Genomic DNA, 25,231 nt, shown 5'->3' on the forward strand with positions numbered 1-25,231 from the left:
CTGGGATTGTTGAGTTATTTTATTATTGTTAACACAATCATGTTTAGACGCGAACGAAAGAGACTGCTGTTTCGTCTCTGGAACTCTCTATTTCACGGAATGGTATTTATATGCGTAGAGTAAGTATATATTCAACTTTAAAGAACTTCCTAATACTTTGTTATCTAGTGAGCATTGGGAGGAGCTTGCTGGAAGAAGGTCATCTTGGCGTTCTACCATCCATAACGGTGTCAAAATGTTCGAGGATAAGCGCCTCACAAGCTTAGACACAAAACGCCAATTACGGAAAGAGAGACCTAAGCCGCCTACGTGTACACGCTCAACGAAGCTGGCCAACTTTATTGTCACACGTGCCAAAGAATATTTAAGACCAAGTTCGGCCTGGCCAGCCACATAAGAGCTCACGCCAGACAACGTCCATGATATTTATTTAGGGTCGCCTTCATCGAAAACGATGAGGAGAACTATATATCTAGTACAAAATCAGTCAAAACTCTGAAAGGGACTCGGAAACAGTGGTAGCACCCCTAGAGACTTTTGTTCAGGACTCTGAAATCTATAGCATATCAAAATCTCAAGATATTTAACTGAAACCACATTTTCCATACTTTAGGTCCGGGGTCCTTTTCAACTTGAAATGATTTTATTACTTTACACAAGTAAGTTACAAACACAACACCGTATCAATGTCATTTTACGACTCGGATCTCGTAAACCATTTTATCTCTCGGAATAACTTTAAAATCAAAAGTACGTTCAATCGTAAAGCATTCGAATTGCTATTCCAATAGCAAACCGAACTCCTGCCGCGACAGCAGAGAACTGGTTGTTGGGCTGGTTCGATTCCATCCTCGGGCACTGGATGCCTTGGTCATAGCATAAGCACAGGGCGGACACGCCATACATCAAAAATCATTTGCGTTTATATGTGTTCGCGGCACGTCTGTACACGCGTCATTATGTATGTGTGAGTAAGTCGCTTTACTGAGAGGACGCCAAAAGTCCACCAGATTCATGTCGCGGCCAGTCGCGGGGTGAGGTAATGCGAGTCGGGGCGGGGCGGTGCGTGGCCGTTTTGTATGATAATACTATTACTTATTCTATGACATAAGGCCGCGTGTAGACTTCCCGTGTTTTCTCCGGACAATTGTCCGTGTTCGGTGACGACGTCTTGTTTTCTTGGGTGCAGTTGTCTGTAGGCACATACAAAACTGGACGTAGTTGCGTAATACGATCAGTAGTCCGGCGAAAACACCGGACTACTACAAGCGGCCTACCGGAGTGAAATACCACTTGCAATGGGAATACTTGCACCGGTTTACGATATCGATGATTGTTACGACATCCTACTTTACAATAGAGACATTGTAAAAGCACTTTGAATGTCGTAGGAAACCATTTTGAAAACAATGCGAGAAGTACCGGACGTACATAAAAGTTGATGTCAAAAGCTTTTGTCGCTGTATGTAATTTTGTTTGCATACTAAAAACTAAAAAGTCCCTACCAACTATTACCGACAGTAGGTACCAACTATAATTATTCTAATCTGAAATCTATCAAAGATCTAGTAAGATCTTATAGACAGTTTATGGATTATATATAGCTCATTTATAGCATTTTAAACTGGATATCAACATTCAACATAAAAATGTTTACAGCATTTAATTAGATGAATCTAAAAAGAATGAAGTATATTAGCCCAGATCTGGACCGTTCTAGCGTGTGTCAGCCAATAGTCGCTCGGGCCACAAAAATAAATCACCCGACACCTTCATTACTTAATTTTATTGGATTCGTAATTTTGATGCTGCATTATAAGAGTTGGACCCGGATTTTAATCGGATGTCCCATTGGCAGAACATTTTATATGAAGCTATTCGAACTTGCCCGACATAGATTTCCCTGTAACCGGCACACATAATACACATAAAACGCTTAAACCATATAACGTAGCGTACTACGTAGGCGAACAACACGCGAACGCTAAGCGAAGCGGTGCGGCGCGGGGTGGATCAATCCTTTGATTTTGATACCTATAGAAGACAGTCGGCGCGATTCGGGAAATGAATTAGAGATGCACTAGATAAGATATAGTAAAGATATGTGACGTTCCACGGCGAAAGGTACCATTACCCCGACTGAATATTGGAGCGGCGTTAATAATAAGCGTAAGCGCCAGCTGCCATAAGGTACCTTTTGCCGTGGAACGTCACATATCTTTACTATTTCATATCTAGTGAATGTCTAACGGCGCGATATCTTAAAGTTCGAATCGCGCCGAGTGTCCTTCGTGGGCGATCTCATTGCGAACGCGAACGCCTTAGGCCCTCCGCGCCGCGTCGCGTTCGCGAGTTGTTCGCTTACGTAAGACGAAGCGCAAAGCTAAAACCATACGTAGCCCTTTGGGCTTTGCCTTATCCAACTAAAAAGGCCACATTCACAGTCGCTAAGTAATTAACCATGGTGCTAGTGAATAGTGATTTGGCACGCATATCAATGGTGAAAAGGAACCTTTCCCTTTGCCGGGCCAAAAGCCGTGAAGCCATTATCTTAATTAAATGGTTACATTAGTGTTTGTTTCTTGATGTTTCCTAAGCGTTTTGTGAATCATGATAAAAGTTACTGTATATACAGCGAGTATGATGATGGTAATGTGTAGTATAACTATCGGTAAGGTGAAGTATAACTATCGCATGAAGTAGTTTTCATGACTTCTTTTATTCGGAACTTATGTACGAAATATTATTTGTTATTTAGAAGATTGCATCTTCCTCGCGTCATCCCGGCATTTTGCCACGGCTCATGGGAGCTTGGGGTCCGCTTGACAACTAATCCCAAGAATTGACGTGGGCATTAGTTTTTACGAAAGCACCCATCTGACCTTCCAACCCAGAGGGGAAACTAGGCCTTATTGGGATTAGTCAGGTTTCCTCGCGATGTTTTCCTTCGCCGAAAAGCGACTGGTAAATATCAAATGATATTTCGTACATAAGTTCAGAAAAACTCATTGGTACGAGCCGGGGTTTGAACCCGCGACCTCCGGATTGCAAGTCGCACGCTCTTATCGCTAGGCCAACAGCGCTTATTATGCAGGTGTTAACGCTCGTCCATGATATTGTACGACCGGCGACGGCGGCGGCGGCAGCCATAGGTTGGAGCGAGACACAGCGATCGGAGCTTTCGTTCTCACCTATAGTTCCCACCACAAGTCATGGCCGGGATGTTAGAAAGCTGCAATTGTGTCACTCTCACAACAGTTGGCTTGCGTCTCTAAGGCTTACCATTATATATCGTCCTCAGCTTGTTTGCTAAGTACTAATTAAACACCGTACGGCGTTTGCTCAAGAATAATCTTGTTATCATGGATATGTCGGATTGTATTAGACTTACAGACGTAGTGCATAAGATAAACGTACTGGTGCTCGACGCGGTCCCAGTGCATGTCATCTTGAAACTTAAGTCATTGTCAATAGAGGTGACAGCAAGGTGTCATATATTGGACATTAACATGTCGAGCACTAGTACGTTTACCTTAATTGTTTTCCATCGTATTTTCTCGGAAATGTTACGAACTTCATGCTACTTCAGTCAACGTTTTTGTACCGAGACTGACCGAAACAGCACGTTCGTACGTTTCCGTGAAAATACGATGGAAAATAATTATGCACTACATCTGTAGCTTTAACTTTGGGCCCGATTCGGATTTTGAAATAGACATCTATTAGATATCTTTTGGACATCACCAAGATACGATAACGATATGTCTAACCTGTCAAATTTGACATTTGCGCGATTCTGGAGATACTCTTGAACGATTTCCACAGGATATGACTTAGAGCTCCAATTCACATCTAATAGATAACGTTGACACGTTGATAAAAGTGACATTGGTTGCCCGAATTGCGCTGCAAAAGAGAACTAGTTGATATCTAAACTATAACGTATCTAGAATGGATCTAGTACGTGTCGTCTCTTGTGAATATCTTGAAGTTCGAATACGGCAGTTTGTTTACTTAGCTTACTAAGTGGCTTTAATAAAATGATGTAGTTATTAGTAAGGAGAATTGTGAAGTTGTGTAAACGGAAAAAATATAAAAAAGTTATCAAGACGCACTTGTTACAATCTAACGACTTTAGTTACATATATTAAGAATTTTAATTTTATCATGTTGTTTTCTCAAACTCCCCATCGGCACACAAACCTCCTCAAGGTTTTGCCCACGATGGGTCTTGTTATAATAACGTAGATTAATTTGCTTATTGTTCAATAAATAAAAATAAAAAAAATATTGTGTTGAACCTTTAACCGTCCAGATTTTAACAGTAAATAAATTTTAAAATAACTTTTTAAATATGGAAAAAGTATACCTGTAACAGTAACTCTTAGTTAAAGGAATCTGTCAGGGAACTCAAAATAAATTCTCATCCAAAAAATTGCCCGGAGAAAGTACCCTATTTCCGTCATTACGACTGTAAAGTTTTCTTTTACTTTATTTGGAAAATATTTATTCATTCCAACCAACTTGCAAACGCGAAACGCTGGTAAGAAACATAAATTATACACAAATTAATACTTCAAGTGCCGAGGGAGGTATTTCTTTTTTTTCTCAAAGCACTCTCAAAAGAACTTAATTAACTTTTTTTCTGTTTTGGTTTCTATCGCTGGCTCGAATCATTTGAATGTCGAGGGCTGATTGTAAGCAGAGAATTTTAATTGAATCAAAGGGTGTTTTAAATTCCTGATAAAAGATATACACTACACCGTATAAAACATAATTTTTAAGAAAAAAAAACCGACTTCCATGGGGGCCGGTGAAAGATTATTGTAGATGGTACACTACCTACGTAGAAAAGGAGGTAAAACCACCCACTTTTCTACTAGCATTTCGCTTCTGTAATGGCTCCTCTACAGGATAGGCCAACGCCGGCCACTCCACTCTAACGCATAAATGCGTCCCTTGAAGTGGCCGGCGTTGGCCCATCGTGTAGAGGAGCCATAAGGGTCGTAGTTCTAGCCTAACCTAACCCACTTCTCAGATAGCAGTTCGGTTCTGTGAGGATCGCAGTTCAAACCTAACCTAACCCACTTAATGGCGCATGCGGTGCGGTGTACGGGGGTTTAAGCGGGAAGGGCTAGTAAGATTGGCATCATCATACTTTATACCTACATTTTAAGATAGGTAATCATAGTGGTTTATTTAGTTAAGGTATCATAGTGGTTTTCCGGGTCAAGGTCCGGGTCCGAGTCCGGGTCCGAGTCCGGGTCTGAGTCCGGGTCCGAGTCCGGGTCCGTGTCCGGGTCCGAGACCGGGTCCGAGTCCGGATCCGAGTCCGGGTCCGAGTCCGGATCCGAGTCCGGGTCCGAGTACGGGTTCAAATCCGGATCCGACTCTAGGTCCGGGTCCGGGTCCGGGTCCGAACCGGATCCGGGTATGAGCCCGAGTCCGGGTCCCAGTCCAAGTCAAAACCGAAATTCGTAATCACCAAACGTGTACCATGCGTCGTTGAAGAGTTCTGTTCTGGTCATCATCAGCAGTTCCACTTCATCAAATGCGACAGTTTTTAATGTAAATGCTTGTTTTTATGATGAAAATACAAAAAAATCTATACGTATGCCATTAATATTTGAGGAGTTCCCTCAATTCCTTATGGATCCCATCATCAGGACTCGAGCTTGACAAAAATGTGGCTTAAAAACTTAACTTGCTTAACGAACACAACGAAGAGGAAAAATCGCCAAACGTAAACTATGCGTCGTTGAAGAGTTCTGTTCTGATCATCATCAGCAGTTCCACTTGATCAAATGCGACAGTTTTCAATGAAAATGCTTGATTTTCTGATGTAAATACAAAAATCTTTATACGCATGCCTTTAATATTTGAGGAGTTCCCTCGATTCCTTATGGATCCCATCATCAGAACTCGAGCTTGACAAAAATATGGCTTAAAAACTTAACTTGTTTAACAAACATAACGAAAAGGAAAAATCGACATACGTGAACTATGCGTCGTTGAAGAGTTCTGTTCTGATCATCATCAGCAGTTCCACTTCATCAAATGCAATAGTTTTTAATGAAAATGCTTGATTTTCTGATGTAAATGCAAAAATCTCTATACGCATGCCTTTAAGATTTGAGGAGTTCCCTTGATTCCTCATGGATCCCATCATCAGAACTCGAGCTTGACAAAAATGTGGCTTAAAAACTTAACTTGCTTAACAAACGTAACGTAGAGGACAAATCGCCAACCGTGAACTATGCGTCGTTGAAGAGTTCCGTTCTGAACATCATCAGCAGTTCCACTTCATCAAATGTCACTTTTTTGGATGTATATGCTTGATTTGTTGATAAAAACCCAAAAATCACTATATGTATGCCTTTAAGATTTGAGGAGTTCCCTCGATTCCTCATGGATCCCATCATCAGAACTGGGTTTTGATAAAAACGGGACCAATCTGTATGCATATACATTCAATCAAAAAAAATAATTTTCAAAATCGGTCCAGTAATGACGGAGATATGGAGTAACAAACATAAAAAAAAAATAAAAAAAAAATAAAAAAAATAAAAAATAACATACAACCGAATTGATAACCTCCTTCTTTGAGATTTGGAAGTCGGTTAAAAAAAACAAAGTCGCCTCTCTCTGTTTGTGTGTTTGTTTGTATATTTGCGATAAACGCAAAAACTACTGAACGGAATTTCACACAGTTCTCACCTATAATAAAGTGATTCTTGAGGAAGGTTTAGATGTATTATTTGTCAACCCGTGCGAAGGCGGGGCTTGCTAGTTATAAATAAATGCAATTTGATATAAAATGAGCGATAAAGGAAGTGTTGGTGGTGACTGAGCAAGATCAAAGTAGCTAATACTGATATAAAATTAACAAACCTACTTACTGCTAAAATTTTGATCTACATCATACAGAAAAAATAAAATTGTGACAGACATCAAGAAGACAGTTTGAAAGCAAAAAGCACGGCGAAAAAATTGCAAGAATAAGAAGTTTGTAGCTAGGTATTTTAGTTTTAGTAAGTTTATAGGTACATAAAAAATTCCTAACTAAGTAATGCTAACCATAATTTGTGAAGAAATCTGGAAGAAATAGTTTCACATACTATGCACACACACTAATATAAACATTACTTAGTTACAAATATTATACATGTTTAATGTTCAGATTCGTGTATGTCTATTTTTTTTTCGCCTAAAGCGAGGTTAGACTAGCAAGAACTTCCACGTATTTTTCATTACATTGCGGTATCTGATTAAACCTTTGAATGCAGTTTACCTTAGTAGTCGGCAATGGAACGTAAATTGCATGCAAGCACTTGCTAGTCGCTTAAGCGCCTAAGGCCCATTTGCAACATTCCACTAACCCGAGGTTAACCGGTTAAACCTGGAGTTGCCATGGTTACCAGTACAATTTGCGGTTAACAGTTTAACCGCTTAACCCCGGGTTAGTGGGTTGGTGCATTTGGGCCTAAGCGACTTGAGGATGTCATGACATGCTTTTTAGTTGTTTCCACTGGTCGATAGTTATGATTCTCCTATTTTAAAACGTCATCCAAATTATAATACATTTCTTTAAAGATTCTCTTTGTTTTAGGACTACCTAAACTTACTTATAGTATACGTAAGTAAGACGGCGAAATGGCAACGCGGCACGTAAGTTCCTTATTTAAAAATTTAACATTAAATTCAGGATAAAATTATACTAAATTAATAAAAATAAAACCTAAACTACAATAAAAAATCGCCCCTCGGTAAGGTGCCATTCAGGATTAAATTAACACAATACTTTTATGTATAATGAAAATCCCCTTTCTTAGATTATTGCTTTCTCGTATGGGTCATTAAGTATATGTGTTAACCATTTACCAGGCTAAGGGCCACTTCCACCATTCCATTAACCCGGGGTTAACCAGTTTAACCGTTAACCCTGTGTCAAATTGTACTGGTAACGATGGTAACTCCAGGTTTAACCAGTTAACCCCGGGTTAGTGGAATGGTGCAAGTGGTGCTAAGGGATATACAGGGTGTCCCAAGACTATGGAATATCAAGGGAAAGTACCTTAAATATCGTAGATAGGATATCTTGCTGAAAGAAGACATTATTTTAATTTAAAAAACAATTTAAACTGCATTCATAGATTTTTAAATAATTACATGATTGAACCGGGAATCGAACCCGCTATACAAGAAAAAAAATCAACCTGTAGTTTTATCATACCGATCGAAACGCTTCATCATAAGGATTATTTTTTGCTGAATAACATAGTGTCAGAAATAAAAGGAAGACCATGAATTATGTGAAATTTAGCAAAATAATCAAAAGAGTGCGACTTTGTATTCAACAGAATGGGACGCATTTTGAGCATTTGATAAATTAAATTGATTAAGTTTGAATTAAAAATGTTAAAATTCATTGTTTTCCTTTTATTTCTGACACTATGTTATTTAGCAAAAAATAATAGTTATGATGAATCCTTTCGATCGGTATGATAAAACTACATGATTTTTTTCTCGTGCAGCGGGTTCGATTCCCGGTTCAATCATGTAATTATTTAAAAATCCATGATTGCAGTTTAAATTGTTTTTTAAATTAAAATAATGTCTTCTTTCAGCAAAATATCCTATCTACGATATTTAACCCTTAACATGGCAAGACATGAAATAATGTAGCCACCTATCACATGGAATGATTTTGGGGATAGTAACGAGTAAAAAAGTACTATATTTAAGAAAAAAAAATTAAAAGTATTCTGAAAGTAGGGTTTTCAGGACGTCCGTTAAAACGGACATTGTCACGAACCTTATATATTGATTGCTGCCAAGGTTGTTCTAAAAAACGGACAATGCCGTAATACAGATTAAGAAAATAAAAATTATTAAACAATTACAGGGCAAGAAAATTTTAAATTATTTCAATAACACTTTAGTAAATGTTTGGAATAAATGTTTAATTAGAATATCAAGAAGAAAAAACTTATAAGAAACATAATAATACTATATTTACTTCTAGTGTTGATATGTAAAACGACTCACGTACAGATATATTAGACAAATAATATACTTTTTAAAGCTACGTATACATGCAAAATAGGCTCATAGAGCTAGTTACACATTACAAATGATTGTAAGTAATATTACTTTACTTAAATGACCACACCATTTATCACTATGGTCTCACTGTTCTATGTCTTGCTTGTTTTCTTATTACCCGGACTATCTGAAACCTAAGCTGGTGGTGGAGAGTACCTGTAGTTTCTGTAAAAGTTTAGATATTTTTCAGTCTCAATGGCCTCTGGCAACATTCTGGGAATATATGGCTCCTCCTTGGCGAGAACCAGTGTCTTATCCATGTCATGCTCCCAGACCGCAAGCTTTAGTTGGCGGTGCTTGACATAATTAGCTATACCTAATAATAATTATGTTCTTGTACCCTAGTAGAAATGCTTTGCTTCGTCTGCCCGACATATGAAAGACTAGATTCGAAATTAGCTATTTACTCTCCTGAATTTTGTAGAGATTACATTTTATAGGCCTCCAGGAACAGTAGCATCTTCATCATAGACTTGAAATAGGTTTTAACCGTAGGACATCTCAAGACGTGCCAATAATTTGGATACTGAAGCGAGTTATGCATTTAATGGCGAGGAATAAGTTTTGTAGATGGAGTACTAGTGGATAGGTCGTATTTAGGTCATCAGGTCGTGTATTATGAACAAGTTTTTTTCCCACAAGGACTACGTTAGACTTCGAAATTATATTTTAATACAGATAGTGCCATTCACAATGAGGCGCACTAAACTTTAATAGCACGACAATAAGAATAAAAGCACGCGTGTTTGTAAATAAACATATATTTGTCCATCATATTTGACATCCTCTTAGAAAGTCACTTGGCTGAAAAAGAGTCCGATTGGGGCAAGGCAGATGTACAATCGGCCTCCAGTAAAATTTCGTCATCGTCGTCTTTTTTGTTATCTCACTCTTCTGAGTCAGATTGTGGAACCACCTGAGACTAAAATATAAAAAAATGTATACATATACTTATGTATAACATAACCCCAACGCAACAATAGCCTATAAAACGACAATAAATGAAAAAAATATATATACCCTAAGTATGGCAATGTCCGTTTTCTGTCACAATCTTGTCTCCGCACAAGCCGGCACTGTCCGTTTTTTAGGACGTGCTAAATGGTACTTTGTTACCAGTACTGTCGGCAATGTCATAAAAATGGGACAAGATTTATTTCGCAATTTTTGACTTAGAATTAATCTAAGATTTAATGAGCTTTATATTAAATAGCAATGTCTAACTCATCTAGTAATAATATCAACGCAAAGAAAACACTTTGGCTATTTACTTTATATTCTATGGTGTCAGGAACACACTCCGTCGCAAATTCACCGAATTTCAAATTTCAACTGCCGCCTGCGCATAAGCCGAATTTTGTCTGATATTGTCTTAACGTAGGAAAAAAAGTACAATTCTTGCACTTTCTTTAACGTACTTCCTTTTCTAGCCTGCACTTAGTGTTTAAACTTGGCGTCACATTTAGTACCGGTACTAAAAAAGTGACACAAACGCTTTAAGGGTTAAGTTACTTTCCCTTGATGTCCCATAGTCTTGGGACGTCCTGTATATTTCCCACATTCGGTACATGTGTTCTATTTTCAATCAGTAAGACTGACATTCGATTGTCATTTTTGAACTGTCAGCCTGGTGCTGGTGGCCTAGCGCTAAGAGCGTGCGACTTTCAATCCGGAGGTCGCGGGTTCAAACCCCGGCTCGTGCCAATGAGTTTTTCGGAACTTATGTACGAAATATCATTTGATATTTGCCAGTCGCTTTTCGGTGAAGGAAAACATCGTGAGGAAACCGGACTAATCCCAATAAGGCTTAGTTTCCCCTCAGGGTTGGAAGGTCAGATGGCAGTCGCTTTCGTAAAAACTAGTGCCTACGTCAAATCATGGGATTAGTTGTCAAGCGGACCCCAGGCTCACATGAGCCGTGGCAAAATGCCGGGATAACGCCAGGAAAAAGAAAAAGAAGAGCCTGGTAAAGGGTTAATCTAAGATTAATACAAAATAAACATCTCGTCCCTAGCAAGCAATTCCAAGGAGTGGTTACCAAGAGGATGATGATAAAGATGACGAGGAAGACGATGATGAGGCCGACAGCGTGGAGTGGATGAACATCATCTTCCTTCCCTTTCATCCGGTCTTCCGTTTCATGGTTCTCGTTTCTGTTCTCGTGAGGATCAATATGGTAAGTCACTAAAGGACGCTTAGCACTGGGAACTCCGTACATTTACCCGCCTGATCTCTAGCGTCTTCCCTTTAGCATCGATGCCTGTTTTGTTTTCACGTGATACGTAGGCCCCTCCCTTTCCTAAGGCCTCTCTAGGCTCATACAGGGTGACCTTAGCCATTGGACAAACCCTGAAATCTCACGTAGGGTTACTTCTCAGAAATGCTCTAACGGTAATATTTTTTTAATTAAACAGATTAAGGGTTATATAGGGGTGTAAGGGGTCCAAATTCCATCTCACGGATCCCAAGCCAACCTCCCCTGCTCGTGGTCACCCTGCTAAATAACGAACGAAGCTCTGGCGACCCACCAACCCGCACTGGACCAGCGTGGTGGGCTTACGGTCCAAATCCCCCTCATGAAGTACAACTCCCCGTCACGGCCCCGAGTGCCCGGCAGAAGGGGTACTAAGAATCCCCGGGCGGAGATTTCCCACAAAATGAATATAACGACCCAAGCAAGAAAAACGGATTCCGATACGCTTAATGTCTTAACCTACAATGTTCGCACTTTAATGAAAGAAGAGCGTCTCATAGAATTAGAACACGCTTTGATAGAAGTTAAGTGGGACATTTTAGGTTTATCTGAAGTTCGACGAAATGGCGAACAAACAATAGTACGCGAAGACAATGTATTCTACCACTTCGGAACAGCCGGCGGTCTGTACGGGGTTGGTTTCCTCGTTAAAAAGAAGTGGAAGAACAACATTGTCGAATTCTTAGGTTACTCCGAAAGGGTAGCTGTGTTGAAGTTAAGTCTATCCCAAAATCACACTCTGACGCTAATCCAGGCCTACGCACCAACATCTTCACATAGCGATGACGAGATAGAAGAGTATTACGATCTCCTAAACAAAGCTTGCGACGAGCACCGAGGAACATGGACCATGGTCCTCGGTGATTTCAACGCCAAAGTCGGAGTAAGGGCTGAATTGGATAACACCGACATAGTTGGACCACACGGCCTTGGTAGCAGAAATGACCGTGGCGCTCGGCTTATCCAGTTTGCCTTTGGACAAAGCATGAGTATTAGTAATACCTTCTATCTCAAAAAACCTCAACGTCGCTGGACCTGGATCGCGCCAAATGGAAACGTCAAAAACGAAATTGATTATATCCTTTCTTCCGACAAGAGTTTAATAACAGACATATCCACTATCAACCGATTCAAATTCAGTTCCGACCATAGACCAATAAGAGCAAAATTAAAATTTAATATCAAAATTCATCGCAAACAGGTCTTTCTGAAAAAGATAAGACGATTAAACAAAGATACGCTCATTTCTAATCATGACCAATTCAACCTAGAGTTAAAAAACAGTTTGGACGCATTTAATAATAACACAAATACTCATCCCGATGTTCAACTACAATACGACACCATTATAAACAGTATTAAATCAGTTAGCAACAAAATCAAACCAACCAGAAAAAATAACAATAAACTAACAAAGGACACATTACAGTTGATAGAGGACCGAGAACACTGCAAACACAACAGGGAACAGTATAATACCATAGATAAACAGGTAAAAAGAAGTATCCGGCGTGATATACGTAACTTCAACACGAAACTCGTTCAAATAGCATTAGCAAGACAATCATCTCTTCGAACAGCCAAGCAAGGCATAAATAAAGAAAAACCCTGGATAACAAGCCTAAGAGATGAAAACGGGATAAAATGCAGCAGTAGGGACCAAATTACAGATCTATGCACAAAATATTACAAAAACCTTTATACTTCCAGCACTTTGCAATCGCCACTCAATAATAGCCACTCTTGTCCAGATAATATCCCTCCTATAACCGGTTGTGAAGTCAACGCCGCCCTCAAGGGCATGAAGTACCAGAAAAGTCCTGGGGATGACGGTGTCACAACCGAAGCACTTCATACAGGAAAGATTACATTGTTACCGGCCATACAGCATTATCCACTTCAGCTGTACAAATTTGAGGAACTGATTTTTCTTAGATATTACAGCTTAGATATTATTATTTTCTTCTATTCATTACGATTTAACGAACTTTTTCAATTCAATTTTATACAGCGTTAAAATCCCTCCTAAATTATGCCACTCAAATATAGTACTTCTGCACAAAAAAGGCGATAAGTCAGATATAAATAATTACAAGCCCATTAGTTTAATCTCTCATATTTATAAATTGTTCATAAAGGTAATAGATAATAGAATTGCCCCACTGCTGGATAAACATCAACCACCCGAGCAAGCTGGTTTTCGCCCTAGTTTCTCCACAACAGACCACCTTCATACTTTAAATCAATTGATAGAAAAGTCCAACGAGTTCAACGTGCCTCCATACCTTGCTTTTGTAGACTATAGCAAAGCATTTGACAGCGTTGAACACTCCGCTATATTTTCCGCCATGCAAAGTCAAGGTATAGATCCGACGTATGTTGAACTCGTTGGAACAATCTATAATAACAGTACAGCTAACATTAAATTACACGCACCTGCCGGCCTAGCCAAGGTTACAATCGCTATCGCTTCGACGACGACAAGCATTATGTCTCTCTATCACTCTTCCATATTAGTGCGACAGTGACAGTTGCGTTTTGATCGCTACGGAGCGTAAGCGATCGACATCTTGGCTACGCGGCCTGGTCCTATATTCAAAATAGAGAAAGGTGTTAAACAGGGCGATCCGCTGTCTCCTAAACTGTTCACCAGTTGCCTAGAGGAGATATTCAAAAAGATGGCGATCTCGTGGGAGGGGTTGGGCATTGTCATCGGAAATAAACGGTTAACTAACCTGCGTTTTGCCGACGACATTGTTCTTTTCTCCCACACTGCATCTCAACTGCAACTCATGCTACAAGACCTCAGCACGGCGAGCCTTGAAGTTGGACTCACAATGAACAGAGCGAAGACCAAGTTGATGTCCAACAGAGCAAAACATAGGGACACGGTAGATGGGCAGGATATACAGTATGTTGATGAGTACATCTACTTGGGCCAGATAGCTTCCTTCGAAAACAGGCAAACCATAGAAGTCAATAGACGTATCGATAACGCCTGGAAGAGCTTCTGGTCCATGAAGGCGCTATTGAAGGGTGACCTTCCCCTGTGTCTCAAGCGCAAACTCATCGACATGTGTATCCTGCCTATCCTAACCTATGGTGCTCAGACATGGTCATTGACTGAGGCTTTGAAGTCCAAACTCAAGGTTTGCCAGCGAGCGATGGAGCGCAGTATACTGGGTGTTCGCAGGACTGATAGAATCAGAAACACGGAACTGCGCTCCAGAACTAGAGTTGTAGATGTAGGTGTCAAGACCGCTAAGCTTAAGTGGGACTGGGCTGGACATGTCTGCCGCATGCACCCTGAAAGGTGGGCAAAAATGGTTACGGAGTGGGACCCACGGAACACCATACATGGAGATGCTAGTCGGAGTGCAGGCAGACCAAAAAGGAGATGGCGGGACGACTTGGACGTATTTTGTCCGGATTGGCGGGAAACTTCAAAAGACAGGGTTGAGTGGAGAAAGCGAGGGGAGGCCTTTGCCCAGCAGCGGGACACTTAGCCAGGCTAAAAAAAAAAAAAGAGATTAAAAAATAAATTATCAAACAAAAGTTATTTCCAATATTCGACAGCAAAAAAAAACTGCATTAATCATTGACAGTGCTTTTGACAATTTGTTTGAAATTGTGCGGCAATGATAGCATTTGTCAAAAATCAGAATCTTATTAATGTCATATATAAAAAAGATAATCAAAACGGTCGAAGAAGGTTTCATAACTATTTATTACCCATAGGAGCTACTAACTACTAACACATTCAGGTTGCTCCAAAGTATAAAAATCGCAATTTATTAATTTCTTCGTAACCGCTACACCGATTGTAATGATATTTTGTATACTGGTTCTAAATACCCTAATGCATATGTACATTTCGGCTTTGTCCAATGGCTAGGGACACCCTGTATCAAAAAGAATAGATAGTATAGAGGGGTCCTGTCATTGTAAATTTTGTAGTCACAGTAAATTTACTGCCCTCTATCTACACACGACTAAAACTCAAAATGAAAACGTATAAAATTATCAAAAAAATGTATATATATATATATATATATATGGATAAATGATCTTATTATTTTTATATCATTTTTATCCATGTTCATTCACTGATATCTATGTGTTAAAATTGTTAAATATGAAACGGTGTCGTCACGCCATCTAGCCGAGCATATGCTAAAGGTGTGCGCGGCATCTATCCGAGAATGACTTTTTCTTGATTTCCGAGGCACGTTTTTTCCTTAGACTTTATTCATCTATACGAAGTTACATATGTCTTCTCTTCTTCTTCTTCTTCCTCGATTCCTCATGACTGAGGGTCGCGACCACATGAGGTCGTTATTTTGTGCACCAAGGTTCTCCATTCTGCACGATTTTCCGCTTTCCTAATAATAGGCGCCTGTGTAGATCCCTGGCAGGCCTTTTTTACAGTGTCCATCCAGCGGGTTGGTGGATGTCCACTACCCCATACTACATATGTCTTAGCCCTGTATAAATAAATAAATTAAAGTTTGTATAGAAATGTGTTTACTTTTACAGAGAGCTATAGAGTGCCTGTATCCGATACAGTGCAGCGATGCGATGGACACGAATGTTTATTTGCTCATCATTAAGTACCTCTACCAGTACTACTGTGACGCCATCTATGGACTAGACACTCTACTTCATATTGCTCACAGGTCTGTTCCTTTTTGCCATCTTTGCACTGCGGGCCCGATTCGGATTTTAAAATAGACATCTATAGGTAATTTATTCAATAACAAAACTTATACAAACTATTATTAAAATTAAGTATAAACTAAATAAATTAAAACTAAAACTAATAAAATAAATAAAAAAGCGGCCAAGTGCGAGTCGGACTCGCCCATGAAGGGTTCCGTATCAGCAAGTAACATAATAAAATTGCGGTTTACGATTTGACAATTAAAAAAAAACTACGTACTAGATCTCGTTAAAACCAATTTTCGGTGGAAGTTTGTATGGTAATGTACATCATATATTTTTTTTAGTTTTATCATTCTCTTATTTTAGAAGTTACAGGGGGGGGGGACACACATTTAACCACTTTGGAAGTGTCTCTCGCGCAAACTATTCAGTTTAGAAAAAAATTATATTAGAAACCTCAATATCATTTTTGAAGACCTATCCATAGATACCCCACACGTATGGGTTTGAAGAAAAAAAATTTTTTAAGTTTCAGTTCTAAGTATGGGGGACCCCCAAAATTTATTGTTTTTTTCTATTTTTATGTAAAAATCTGAATGCGGTTTACAGAATACATCTACTGACCAAGTTTCAACAGTATAGTTCTTATAGTTTCGGAAAAAAGTGGCTGTGACATACGGACGGACAGACAGACAGACAGACAGACAGACAGATAGACATGACGAATCTATAAGGGTTCCGTTTTTTGCCATTTGGCTACGGAACCCTAATAAAACTTACCCACCTACCTTAGGTCATGTCACCTATTTATCTTTTAGGCATCAGGCCAAGATACGATAACGATATGTTTAAGATCTAACCTGTCAAATTTGACATTTGCGCGATTCTGGAGGTACTCTTTAAACGATTTCATCAGGAGATGACTTAGAGATCTAAGTCACATCTAATAGATATATTACGCTATCTAACGTAAAAGTGACATTGGTTGCCCGAATTGCGCTGCAAAAGAGAACTAGTTGATATCTAAACTATAACGTATCTAGAATGGATCTAGTACGTGTCGTCTCTTGTGAATATCTTGAAGTACGAATACGGCAGTGCCTTTAATACATCGTCCATATAGGTATACAGGGTGTTATTGACCATGGGGCTTTAAATCCAGGGCTCGATTCTACTCGCTAAACTGAGCTACTTTTATTATGGCACCAACCCCGAAATCCCGAATTTTTTTATACTTTTTCATACATTTTGGCTGGTCAGATGTCGACGTTTTCTATGGAAAAGCCAAAATTTTTTCTCCGATTTTAGGGTTGGTCCCATAGTAAAAGTAGCTCAGGTTAGCGAGTAAAATCAAGCCCTGGAATTAAAGCCCCATGGTCAGACACATACTGTATATAATCACCAGCGATCCGCCCCGGCTAGCTTTGCGTGGGTTAACAAATTGATGAGGTAACTTTAGTTGTAGCTGTAGTAGTTAGTCCACTTACAACTATGGGCCAAATTCAAGTTCCAGTAAATAATAATTATGTATAAATATTGTTCAAATTATAATGAGTATCTAAGATAGAAAAAGCATAGTATACTGACGCAACAAAATAAATGTCATCATCATCATCATCATCTCAGCCATAAGACGTCCACTGCTGAGCATAGGCCTCCCCCTTGGACCTCCATTCGTATCGGTTGGAAGCGACCCGCATCTAGCGTCTTCCGGCGGCCTTAACAAGGTCGTCTGTCCATCTTGTGCGTTTACGTCCTACGCTGCGCTTGCTAGTCCGTGGTCTCCGCTCGAGCACTTTTCGACCCCATCGGCCATCTTCTTTGCGCGCAATATGGCCTGCCCATTGCCACTTCAGCTTGCTAATCCGGTGGGCTATATCGGTGACTTTAGTTCGTCTACGGATCTCCTCATTTCTGATTCGATCACGCAGAAAAACTCCGAGCATCCCTCTCCATAGCTCGTTGAGCGACTTTGAGTTTTGAGGTGATGTTTTGGCCGATGGTAAATAAATGTAAACGAGTATAAATAAATAAGACTCGTTGATAATCCACTTTAAAAACTGAACCATAGTTACCTGACTTCACGGTACCTAATTACTACTTTCATTCTAGGGTTGCGGACATTTCTAAGCGACGGGAGCACCCTCCGAAGCCTAAACTGTACATAATGCTCGATATCATCTCTTTGCTGCCGCTGCATAGACTTCTGACATCTCAACTATGCCCCCCAATAAGAATTTGGCCCAATGTGATCAATTTGATTGACTTCGTCATGTGAGTATCTCTCTGTCTCTCTCTTTCCTTGGGAATTAATCCCATCAGAGGGTGCAGTCTTATTCTGTTTTTCTTCCACCGGAGACGAAATAGTAATATTCAGATTAAAATTCTAATTACACCGCAGCGTGGAGTGAATTAAAGACCCCGAGTTTGCAATATTCTTACCCCCGGAGTTCCACAATGTTTTTCATCACACTTGCGAAGAAAAAACTAAATTTTAAGCGAAATAATTCTTAAATACGCTGACATTTCAAACATTCGGCCGCCATATTGTAATTTTTGACAGGTCAGCCATCGAAAGCGTGGCTGAATGCCAGACCTATTTGACATTCAGCCACGCTACGCCTTGATTTCACACAACAAATTGGGTCAAAATATTTTCAATAATATTAATATCGAGAGAGGAAAATGAGGACTAGGTACGTTTCTATGGAAAGGTAATTTCGCGCGAGTCGTCCACTTTCGCCTTAAGTACCTGTGTTTACAAATAAATGTTTTGATTGATTGATTAATTTCTATTACAGAGTCTACAGAATCAGCGAGTATTTTTCACTGTCATCAACGCATAGTTTCTGGAACTTGGTCATTGGTTACAGTCTATTACTTGTGGTGTTCACTAATGTCATATCATGCGTTTTCATATTACTAACTTACCGGGAGCCATACGGACTCGGCATTATCGATTTACACGATTGGCGAAAAAAATTGCTCTATGAGGTATTGTATAATTTTACAAACTTTTATTTACGTTATAAGAGATATTTATACCCTCAGCTTTAATTCACTTGTGATAAATAATATTCACATTGCAAATAGGTTTCCTAGTTAAATTGCGTACGGACTTCACGGAGTCACTTTTTTTTAATTAAATCGTATGTTCGGTGTTCTTGGCGTTCAAACGGTTAATGTTACATAAATGTCTAACTTTGTAAGAGTGCGATTAATTCATAATACCTGACAGAGTTTTATGACATTATAAGTCGTGTTTTTTTGCAGATGAATAAGACGAATACAGAATACGCGAGATATATGAGCGCGATGCTTTTAGTGTTATCATATAGTTTGCGAGATCTATCGAGCGACACCAAGCCAAACAACATCACAACCTACTATTGTGTGACTTTGTTTATGTTAATCACATTTTCGATCTATACGTTCATCGCTTATCCCAAGTCATTTGCCGAAGCGCAGTTTAAACTGCGAAGAAGCTTTGAATTTTTCCCGCGAGTCCAAAAAATTGTAGCGGAAACAAAAAGAAAAAGCCACCATCCTGGAGCGTATGTTGACGTCAGCAACTTCTATAACCTAGCGTGGAAAAAACGGGGTGGCATCACAACAACCCCAGAACTTATTCTTGAGTTTCCCAGACATTTACGACTTGACATAAAGAAGGATCTGACGTGGCCTATCTTCCACCACAGTCCCACGTTGAGACGGGTTTCTTTACCTTTCATTCACTGGCTCTGTGATCTGACACACCTTGAATTCAAATTACCTAAAGAAGTTTTTTTCGCGAGCCCCCACTCCCGCTCTCACATGTTTTATCTGAAATCTGGAATAGTCCAATTGATATCCGCAGAGGATGGCACCACTTCTTTACTATCTGTGTCAGGCGGAACGTTATTTGGAGACATCAATTTCTTTATACCTCCTCCGGCCACAAAAACTGTAATCGTCCGCTGCCTGACTCACTGCGAAATATATTTCTTTACTCGGAATGATATTTTAAAAGCTTTGTCCAAATTCCCGGAAGATCGTAGAAAAATTATGGAGCGTATAAAGAGTAAAATACAGCATGCTAGGACTCTTCATACTTGCAAGCAGCATGTTAGGGGGCTGGACAGAGCAGAAGATGAAGGAGTCGCTTGGATAAAAAAACGCTGGTGGGAATTGCATGGAGCGATTACAAAATGGAAAAACGCGACCAAAAAGTCAGAGACAATATTCGTGATACCTCCCGAAGAGGCTGTGTATCACTGTTCAAAATATATCGGCCAACTAGTCTTGTGTCCTGATGCACAGTTGCAAAGGCAGTCAATGTTTGCTAACTGTCAGTTTCCGTGGATACTCGTGCCCGATTCCAATTTCATAAGAATTTGGAATGTAATTGTTCGTGTCACTGTCGCTCTTGTTTTAATCCTGTATCCACCGCATTTGCCTTTATCTAATAAACCGGAGTATTTTCGTCATTTCCAAGGGTGGACGAATATTGTGTATATTGCTGATGTTTGTTTGTGTTTATTAACGGCCATAGAGGAACAAGGCTACCTATTATCCAACTTTGCATCAGTAATGTTCAAGCGCTGCAAAAGTTTGACATTCATTCTTAATGTTCTGGCAAGTATTTGGTTGGAGGATTTCGTAGTTATTATAGGAAAACCTGAACTATACTCAATCTGTCAGTTCAATAGGCTGATTAAAGTTTATTTAGTATTTTTCGTGGACGACACGATTAAGGATGTGAACAGAGACCCAAGCTTAAGTGTTTATCCACCTATGTTCCTTTACTTATCCTATCTTTATATAAGTGGTTATTTTGTGCTCTCGCTTACAAAAATTGAACCGAAGTTACGTATAACGTACTTTTTTTCCACGTCACTTTGTGGAAAGAAACCCGTATGTGACCCATCACCTTTTCAAATGTTTGCCGCTTGTTTGACGTGGACCTTTCGGGATTTGTATGTTAAGTCATGGCCTTTTACGCTTGAAGAACTAGGTATCAGAGTACTTACCGATTACCTGAGTTTGATAATAGCAACATACTGCGCCGGCCGTTTGATAGCTGTAAATTATTTAAGGAACATAACCACTTCGAATTACTTGTTCTTCGCAATACACTTGAAGCAAAAATTTCAACGCCAGAATATTCATCCTGAGCTGTGGAATCGCCTGGAAAAGTACGTGGAATGTCACTGGAGGCACAACAGGAATTTAGACATTTCTGATACAAGCCTGCTCCGACATGAACCTTATGATATATACTGGAAGGCGCATGGTGAGATCGCTGCAAAAATCATCATGATGTGTAAGGCTTTTGTTGGGGCTAATCCATCTCTCATCAAGGAACTCGCACATATAGCCAGATTTACAATTTTACCGAAAAACTCAACAATATTGTTAACTGGTGCGACGGTAAAGGACGTGTGCTGGCTTGTTAATGTAAATATTTTGCTTTTTATGTTTATTCTACTACAATTTGATAAAATTTACTGTTACTACAATTCGGAACTAAGGCTAACATTATACCTTCAAACCGTCCAACTTTGCGATGGAGGGTCTCCATCTATAAAGTATATTATCAAAAGTAACATGGGTTTGTGAAAAATATAAAAGAATATAAATAACCTAGTAATCAAACCATGAATCAATATGAAATGAATTAAGAGAATTACCTATACATACGTTTGTATGTTTGTATCGGTCTTGTACCTATATGATATGTATTTCAATTGGGAAATTTGCTATCCATCGCAAAAGTGGACGGTTTCATGAAGTCTATCTCAGACGCAACCCCGCTTTCAAACTGTAGGTACCAGAATTGTAGAAATAATTTTGAATGTCACGAAATATGGTCGGTAATTAAAAATCGGTCTTGCTGTCTCGGAGCGAAGTGTGGAATATATGCTAATCCTCATCAGTATCACGTAACTTGTTAACACATTCACTCAAGAACCCACTAGGTGTGTCCATTTTATATTTGGCGCACTTGGCACTGAAATTGTTTATCTTCTCACAGGGAGTCATAGTAAAAGAGTACCAAACGGGGACAGGAGTGGTAACAGAGACCATCTACGGACCGGACGAGAGGCTAGTTTCTTGCTCGGCCGTGTTTTTTGGGAAACCGTCTATGGTCACATGCACATCTCTAACGGAATGTGAGGTATCTTTATTGGTAGAAGATATATCTCTATATCTCATGCATATAGAGTTTTACTCTTAGGGCATTCAGTAACTGGAGATGTCACGACTGTCATTTTCTGTACGAAACAGTCTGCAGATTTTTGCTATTTCTACATGATACAAATCATGTACATGTATGTATGTGTTTGTACGTTACGTACAAATAGTCATGTCAGTTCATACAAAAGTTTGCACAATTGTGCAAGTTTTTCGGCAGAGGGGTAAGCTCTTAAAGGCGACTCCAGTTATTAATTGCTCTAAGGTTTTACTCTATCATATTTCTTTATCTTAAGTTAAAACGCATCATCCTCAGTGAACACTCTATCATTTGGTCTTCTTAAATGCCTTGGATAACATTGATTTTGACTACTTCTTTATCATTGACTATATTTCTTTACAATATGCAAAACGCAGCACGTTCGTTTTGCTCGCTCGGCTTCTAACGCTGTGTGCACGCTTCTTTTCTACTTCTACTACTTCTTCTTCGCTTCGCTCGTTGTCGTGTTAATTTTTTTATTAAACATTAAAGTTATGGTGTGTATGATCATGACCAATTAACTTTTTATTTATTATCGTATAATAAACTGTTATTAGTTTTTCCCTGCACTCTTCTCATAATCAAAGAGAATTTAGTATATTTAGAGGCGTACCTATTGTCAAAGTAAATTCTGTAGTCACAATAAATTTACTGCCATCTTTCGACACATTATTAAAACTTTTATAACGCCATTTGACTTTGATCCGTGTTCTTTCACTGATATATTATGTGTTAAATATTAAAAGTTGTCGCAAGCCGAGTATAGGCCGAAGGTATGGCGCTATCGCTCGAAAAAAGGGCGCCAAACCTTTATTTTAAATTATCTTCGCATAATACTTATTAAATACTTTTCAGATGCTATGCATAAGTACAGTCGATTTCTTCCGCATTATAAACCAATACCCTATAGAAAGGTTACACATCCGGTCGTGCACAGAATCGTTCAAGGTTTTATTTAATGACCTATTGAAAGCACATGTGGCGATCAGGAAAGTGGTAAGTATTACTTCGTCTTTAAATTCGACCGTCCATTTTGCTTATTATCCCTGCAAATTGCTTATTATTCAAACCTGTTAAGACACTGCAATGATATTTTCAGGACAGTTGGAATGAAATCGGAAAACCTTCTAAAGAAAAGGAGAAACTGTTAAAAGAATCCAAAGAAATGCCCAGGACTAACTGGAGACATCCAGGATCTAAGTACGCTATTTAATTTTGCATAGCATTTCCAATTTAGCAAGAACACTAAGAGAACCCCGAGAGCGGTGGTGGCCGAGTGGATATGACGCCCGACTTTCAATCCGGAGGTCGCGGGTTCAAATCCTGGCTCGTACCTACCAATGAGTTTTTCGGAATTTATGTACGAAATGTCATTTTATATTTACCACTAGCTTTTCGGTGAAGGAAAACATCGTGAGGAAACCTTCATACATCTTCGAAGAAATTCAAAGGTAAGGACTATAGCCCAAACCCTCTCGTGCTTGAGAGGAGGCCTATGCCCAGCAGTGGGACGTATAAAGGCTGAATTATTAAGAACCCTAAATGGCATAACAGTCCCGTGTGGTGACTGTACGAACATTAAAATTGAATTTTCCTTCAGGTTCACAAAATACTGGATGGCAGTGCGCGCTTTCCTCGTCGCTGCAAACATCATTGGTGCTGCTCTACAGGGTAATTATACTAATTACTTATACATTCATTATCATATTGAAAGAGTGAAACACGGGCGCGACTAATGCGTTCGGGTTATCCGCAGATATTCTAGAACGCAAAATGACTAGTGTGTTGTTTTGCCTAAATCGCAGTTAGTCTACATCGCAAAAGGTCTAGAACGCAAAATGCTCACTTTTTATATCACCACATTTTACAAAGGTGCGTTCTAGACCATCTGCGGATAACCCATGCGTTCATTAAACTCGCCATACATGAATGTATGTAGAAATGATGTATTAAATAACAATAATATAATTATGTAAAGATCATCACCTCACATACTTTATAATGATGTATATTTAACAACCACTGTTTATTTTTGTTCTCAAAAAATCTGATCTTAGCTATATCGATATTTTTAATTATTAGCACACTGGTATATTTTTACAGGTTATTTTCGGCATACGGCTATTGTCAGGCACAGTCGCCATCAGATATATCGGAGCAGCCAAGGTGTTCACAAATATCTGAACACGCCTCTATTGAATTATAAATTATATAAAAATTATTAACGCAATGTACTCTAATATAGTGTGTGTCCTTAAAGGAGCCGCTTCCGCAAGTTGGACAGGTAGAAATCTTAAAAATAGGAATAGGCTGGTAGGATGGAACAGACATGTGGGTGAAGCTCACAAGGTGGCCAGAGCGAGATTTCACGAGTGGAATTTGCAGGGAAAGCCTAAATCTGGATACTTCTTTGAGCAGATGTGCGAGAGCCGAAAAATATTCAAGTCAAGGTTGAAATGGTGCCAGGATCACCAGCATCAAATCAAAATGGACTTAATAGCCTCTCATCACTCAAAGAAAGATTTTCGAACATTTTGGAAGGCTACAAATAGTTTGAACTTTCGGTCTGGCCTGCCTGTGTGTGTTAACAGTGAAAGCAACAAAAGGTGCATTTCAAATATTTTTAAAAATCACTTTTTTGTGAAGTCTGCTTTAATCTCGAGGGAAGCAGAGATAAGCAATGCTGAGACAAACATACCATGCCCGGTGATCACTGTCCGGGAGGTGGAGAAAGCTATAAAGTCAATGACTCGTGGCAAATCACCGGGTCATGATTGTCTCAGCATTGAGCATCTCCAGCACGCAGGTCCCCATTTAGCGCGAGTGTTAGCAATGCTGTTTAATCTGTGTGTAACGCATTCTTATCTGCCTGACGACTTAATGCGAACGATAGTTGTACCTATAGTAAAGAATAAAACGGGAGATCTGTCCGATGTAAATAACTATAGGCCGATATCACTCGCAACTGTAATAGCTAAAGTATTTGATAGTGTGCT

The 25,231-nt window shown here is 39.3% G+C and overlaps 1 protein-coding gene across 1 annotated transcript in view; it reads left to right on the plus strand.

Annotated features, from left to right (window-relative positions):
• Positions 1–7,653: 7,653 nt before the first annotated feature.
• The window catches only part of LOC134669904 (uncharacterized), a 69,184-nt gene continuing 51,606 nt past the window's right edge, over positions 7,654–25,231 (plus strand). Inside the window, exons 1-11 of the mRNA XM_063527520.1 lie at positions 7,654–7,668; positions 11,120–11,281; positions 12,114–12,291; positions 13,111–13,264; positions 14,013–14,604; positions 15,896–16,063; positions 17,427–17,470; positions 18,134–18,295; positions 18,823–19,015; positions 19,295–21,477; positions 23,836–23,906. Coding sequence (XP_063383590.1) covers positions 7,654–7,668; positions 11,120–11,281; positions 12,114–12,291; positions 13,111–13,264; positions 14,013–14,604; positions 15,896–16,063; positions 17,427–17,470; positions 18,134–18,295; positions 18,823–19,015; positions 19,295–21,477; positions 23,836–23,906 — 3,922 coding nt within the window. The remainder of the gene's footprint in view (positions 7,669–11,119; positions 11,282–12,113; positions 12,292–13,110; positions 13,265–14,012; positions 14,605–15,895; positions 16,064–17,426; positions 17,471–18,133; positions 18,296–18,822; positions 19,016–19,294; positions 21,478–23,835; positions 23,907–25,231) is intronic.

This window comes from Cydia fagiglandana, chromosome 13 (genome assembly GCF_963556715.1).
Source record: "Cydia fagiglandana chromosome 13, ilCydFagi1.1, whole genome shotgun sequence".
NCBI lineage: Eukaryota > Metazoa > Arthropoda > Insecta > Lepidoptera > Tortricidae > Cydia > Cydia fagiglandana.